This window comes from Sinocyclocheilus grahami, unplaced genomic scaffold (assembly GCF_001515645.1).
Source record: "Sinocyclocheilus grahami isolate Dianchi unplaced genomic scaffold, SAMN03320097.WGS_v1.1 scaffold204.1, whole genome shotgun sequence".
Lineage (NCBI taxonomy): Eukaryota > Metazoa > Chordata > Actinopteri > Cypriniformes > Cyprinidae > Sinocyclocheilus > Sinocyclocheilus grahami.
In genome coordinates this window covers 985,528-991,280 of record NW_015505383.1, presented here as the reverse complement: position 1 = coordinate 991,280, position 5,753 = coordinate 985,528, and the positions used below count along the sequence as shown (strand labels likewise).

General features: G+C 40.8%; 1 protein-coding gene across 5 annotated transcripts in view; it reads right to left on the bottom strand.

The window, feature by feature from the left end:
* The window catches only part of LOC107595553 (sarcosine dehydrogenase, mitochondrial), a 77,032-nt gene extending 71,279 nt beyond the window's left edge, over positions 1–5,753 (bottom strand). The window contains exons 1-6 of one of the 5 annotated variants that reach the window (XM_016285985.1): positions 5,589–5,753; positions 4,246–4,587; positions 3,725–3,903; positions 3,344–3,523; positions 3,075–3,198; positions 1,828–1,928 (exon numbers count right to left, since the gene is read on the bottom strand). In XM_016285985.1, the coding sequence (XP_016141471.1) occupies positions 1,828–1,928; positions 3,075–3,198; positions 3,344–3,523; positions 3,725–3,903; positions 4,246–4,567 (906 nt within the window). In that variant the 5' untranslated portion in view covers positions 4,568–4,587; positions 5,589–5,753. Of the gene's footprint in view, positions 1–1,827; positions 1,929–3,074; positions 3,199–3,343; positions 3,524–3,724; positions 3,904–4,245; positions 4,588–4,871; positions 5,063–5,588 lie in introns of those variants that run through there. The other 4 variants (XM_016285988.1, XM_016285984.1, XM_016285986.1 and 1 more) reach the window with 4 other exon arrangements.

The following is a 5,753-nucleotide window of genomic DNA, read 5'->3' as shown; positions in this document are numbered from 1 at the left end:
GGAGCCAGGGCGGAACAGGCGGAGGGAGGAGCCAGGGAGAAGACAGGAGGGAGCAGGAGGAGCCAGGGCGGATCAGATGGAGGGAGGAGCCAGGGAGAAGACAGGAGGTAGCAGGAGGAGCCAGGGCAGATCAGACGGAGGGAGGAGCCAGGAAGAAGACCGGAGGGAGCAGGCAACGGTGGAGCCGATGGAAGGAGGAGCCATGGTGGAGGAAGGGATGACAACTCCAGGGAGCCGACAGACAGCAGCGGAGCAGGTGGGAGAGGATTCTGGGGCGGAGACGGACAGCCGTAGAGCCAGGGCGACGGGGAGGATCCGGAGGGCCAAGGCGGAGCAGATGGCTCAGGCAACCGAGGCGTAGGCGGGGATCCGGAAGGCCGTGGTGGAGCTAGAGCGACAGAGGACCAAGGTGGAGCTGGAGGGAGGGAGGAGCCCAACGGAGCCGGTGGGACAGATCGACGAGGCACAGCCGGAGGAGTGGAGTCCTGAGGCAATGGCGGATCGAAGAGTCGGAGGGACGAGGGAGCATGGCGGAACTGGTGGACTGATGGGCCATGGCAGAGAGGAGGGAGCTAGGAGCCATGGTGGAGCCACTAGGTCAACGGGCCGAGGCGGAGTCTGGGACTCAGAGGCTTGAGGCGGAGACAAGGGATCCTCCAGTCACGATGCTGATGGAGGCGATGGTGAGGACTGGTGAAGAGGTGGAGCTGAAGGGAGGGTGGGAGGGAATTTTGAGAAGTTCGAGGGTTTAGGGATGGTGTGTGCTGCCCACACACACACCAAATGGCGACACCCATGACAGGGAGTGCCACAGAAAGAGGAACGACCTCCTAGGGCTGTGCAACTAATCGCATGCAACTGTCATGCGCATTTTGTCAGTAAAGCCGGTTCCGTGATTAGTAGTAAATCTCCACCTGCTTTCAGATGGAGTGGCATTTACTACACAGAGCCGTAGTTCACTGAAAATTAGGCAATATCGCGTTCATTATCGCAGACTGAATCACTTGTAAACTTCTATAGACACTGTAAAGACACAAAAACACATATACAAGATGTAAAATGCAGTATCAATGCAGTGCTAGTCGGATGGGGCAAGAGGCCTGAAACTCTCTCAATCTGGGCCTGGATCATCAGGACATCCTTATTGTTGAGCCCTGACCTACTTTTCACAGGTGGTGATGGTACAACATTAGTTGTGACAGGCAAATAGCAGTTTAGTTATTAGGGCACAACATACAATAAGTTTAATTAATTATGTTTTGTTTGTTTTTAACAACATGCCAGCTTCTTTGGCTGTTTTCATGCCAAAACTATAACTGAGTTATTAAAATTTCAAATACAAACAAAGTAAGAAATTTAAGCTATTCTAAAAATTCTATTCTAAACTAAAATCTAAAAGCTATTCTAAAACTACATTTGGAATAACTTGAATAAAAACATTTTCCATTAAATGAATTAAGACGTAGGATAATAATGCTAAAAATAATGCTAATTAATTTAAATATAGATCAGTGCTATTGCAGCACATGGTTAAACTGGACCGCAGGTGCTTAGAGAATAAAACACGATTCTGAAATAAAATATTGCATACAAAAGTGGTGAAACTGTTCAGTATTTTTTTTTTTTTATATCAACATTAATATCAATCAATAATGGATGCTGGACTCTGCTTCCCTGCATGCACCATGATATGAATAAATCATGCAAATTACCGCCTCACTGTTATATGTAATATGTGCATTTCTACTCTTAATGATGTGAATTTGAGTGTGTCGGCTGTGTCTTTGCTATGCTGAACTGGACAGTGAGACGCATTTAAAAGCTCACCTGAATTCCCTCGATTCTTTCTGTGACGACATAAGCATGGTGCATGGCAATCAAAGGAACATTGACACCTGCCATTTTACCCAGCTTAGTGGCCCAGACACCTAAAAAATAGTAAGTGACAGGATTTTGCTGTATTATATGGTATTAAAACAGAAACTTGATGAAATTTGATTATGAAATCCAATTTAAGAAATACATAAAATATTTAAATATTTAAGTAAAATACACAAAAAGCAAACATTAATTGAAATAAAAATATTAAAATAATAAGAAAATTACCCCCTACCTGTCTAAACCTTTACAGAATGTATAAATTACTTGTGATATAATTTTTATTCATATTTCTAAACGTTTTAAAGGGTCATTTAGTGTAAAATACTAAATCAACTATTCGATTAAAATTTTTTATTTGACAATTTAGTCGAATAATTGAGAAACTGATAACAGGCCAAACGGGATCCCAATTAATGAGATTCATCTGAAAGTTAAATTCATTATATGATTTATATACAGACATATGAATATTTACACATTTAATAGCCCATATTTTAATTACTGTAAAGAAATGTGAATAGCAACACTATGAATGCAAAGTGAATGATTTCACTCAACCTATAGCTTAATGAAAATATGTCTGAAATGTACATCTAATTGAAGGAAATATTAAATAACCACATATATTAAAATAAGAATTCATTAAAAAATAATACTAGTAACAACACACCACTTGGGGCCTTTTGTTCCAATTCTAGGGGGTCATCTTACCCCAAAGGTCTAATTTTATTTTATACTTCAAAATTAAAACTATAACTCCACAAATCTAAATCATTGATGTGTCCACCTCATTAAATGCCTCATTAAAAAATAGACAATTTTTTTTATATATTTAAAATAATACAAGGTCAGAGAACACTATTTTCCAAAGATTCAAAATTAAATCAATTAAATCAATTTTGACTGACTAAATCTCACAAATGTTGATATTCAGATGAAATGACAAAATTAAAAAATAGTCTAGCTATTCATCAAAAGTGTTTAGATAATTTTTTTTTCCATTTATGGTTGAGAGTGTTTTAAAATTAGCTTTCTTTATTTCATCATTTAAAAATTAGCTTTCAGAATTAATCATTTAATTAAATATTGGTGATGGACATTTTAAAACAGCAAGCTTTTATAGCAGCATGTGGTTAAACGGCATTTCATTATCAAGGACTGCCCTCTGCTGGTGAAGTCTGCATCATTCTGACCTGCACAATTCACCACACATGGTGTTTGGATGGTCCCATGAGCAGTTTCTACCGCTTTCAGTCTCTTAATGCCCAAATCATCAACCTTGACCTGGATACCCGTCACTGGACAGTTCTCGATCACCTGTATTCAATAATAACTGTATCATTAAGGTCGTACCTTAAACCAGGCCACTGGCTTACAATACATTAATTCACCCTGCTCCAACAGCCTATATATAGAATAATTCACACATCACTTAAAAAGAGTAAAGTGTATGGAGACGTACAGTGGCACCACGTGCGGTGGCTGCTCTGGAGAGGGTGGTGCAGGTGCCCGCTGGGTCCATGGTGCCGTCTTTAGGCACGTAAAGTGTGCCATAAAGATCTTTCACATTCATCAGAGGATACAGGTCCTTGGTCTCAGCTGGCGACAGGACGTATGACTCAATGCCATATGCTTTACCCAGCTGAAATACAAAATCTATGAGTATTTTACTTAACAGATTATCTTTAATCACTAACATTTCATTCATTATGATAAATAAATTATAGATTTTCTAGGCAAGGCTAGAAAAACAGTCAATTAATTTATTAAAACCATTTGTTTTTGCAATTTGTTTGTGCAGTCCCATCTTGGCAAGATGTGTGGTTTAGGATTTGTGCCATACCGACATGAGGCGTTTGTACTCGTCCAGTCGCTGCTTGTTGGAAGCAATGAACAGGCCTCCATTTTGGATCCAGCCCGTCTCGAGGCCAGTCTCCTCCTCCAACTCTGAGCTGATCACGTTGCGAGTATGAGCCAACAGCTCCACCTCAGTGTCACTAGGTCTTAACTGCCACAAAAGTCCTGTGAAAAGGTAAAAAGATTGCACTATCCAAACAAAGCTGGATCTCATTTGTATTTTGGCAGACTGCTACGCCCAAGGATTTGGCTTTAACTTTAACCAACCCAGCTCTGTAAGCCTATTCATGGAGTAAACTCTTGAACTAAACTGTACAAGTGAGGCATTAAATCTGCTTTGCAACAAACTACATTTTCTACATCGTGCACATTCATTCATTTTTTACACATTGTGCATTGACGTAAAACTTATGTGCTTCTGCCTATACTTTTTGCATTTTTTTGTAGCACAGAAAGAAACTGTTCTCATCAAATTCTCTAATCACAAAGTAAAAAAATGTGCTATACCTGCCGTGTGCCAGGTGGTGCCTGCAGTCAATCTGTCCCTCTCCAGCAGAACCACATTGGTCATGCCCAGTTTACACAGGTGGTAGAGGGTCTGGCATCCCAGGCTTCCTCCTCCAATCACCACAACATCTGCAAACTTCGGCAGGGGTTTGGTGGGTCCACTGATGCCATCCTCCTGTTTGAGGGTCTTCTCATAGGGGACACTCTTCTCTGTGGTGTGTGTCGACTGGGAGCTATAGCAGCGGGTGGTGGCACGGCAGAGGGGCAAGAGGGGCTTTTGGCATGCCATCACCCTCGGTGCTGCAGTTCCCAAGAAGGCCATGGTTCTGAAACAGTACAAGACTACAAACACATACTTTTATTACAAAATGTTAATAGACTGTAAATGAGTACCTCAGGGTTTAGTGCTGGGCCCACTTTTATGTAATTTGTATTTATTTATTATTTAATTCTCAACGTATGCAATGCAAACACGATGAAAGTGTCAAGTACTTGACCAGTAAATAAAGAATAACAATTCACGCGTTTTGTAAAACAGATGGCATGCACTGAAAAAAACAAACAAGACCATAAAGCGATCAGCGTGTGAAGTAGGTCAGTAGTAACCTCACGTTTGTGTCGCACACCTATATAAAACTTACTGAAAGAGCGCAAGTCCTCTGTTTGTTAACTGCTTCTTTAAGAGTGTGAGACTGCTGTTAGATATGTTCATAATCAGAGCAACTGGTGTTCAAATATGGCTGTTTGCTGACTGAGCATGTGGACGAACGCAGCTGTGCTGTGGCGAACTTCAGAACTGCAGATGCGTGAATGAGCCAAACTCTCTGCGACGCGTCTGACAACAAACTCCAAAAGCGACTCACATGCCTGAGCATGATAGTCCTTATGACAGTTGTTCAAACTTGAAATAAAATCCAGTAATACAATTTATAATGCACTACTTCCATAAAAGCTATCGACTCACAAGTACAGCACGCGACCTTTTTTAACAGCTCGACCGTCAGTCTATGAAAAAATGTATCATTAAAAAAAACACAATTACTCGACTTAAATCTTACCTCAAATACTGAAAGTGCATGCATATTTAATGAGGTAGCCTACTGAGGGGTTTATGATTGGTTGTCTGTTGTTAAACAACTCGCCTACAATTCGGATTCAAAATTACAAGTGTGAAACGTTTAAATTGGGTTAAAAGTGGCCTTACTTTACGTTTTTAATCAGTTTAACTTGACATTTCAGAAAAGACAGAGTCTGCCATTCCAAAAATGCTGTCTTGGCAACTAGGTTTTGAGACAGCCTGAAGGTTTTTCAGAGAGTTCCAGAACAATTCATGCATTGCTTACCTGTCAGATGAATAAATCCACTAGGAAAAAGAATAAAACACAAGAAATGATTTTGCTGTTGCAGTGGTTGGGTGCTGTTTAGTGCACACTGCAGCTTAAACGTCCTATTGCCTGCAGCTCAGATCCATTGGTTGCAAGCTGCCAAATAGACATGTTAACCCCAGT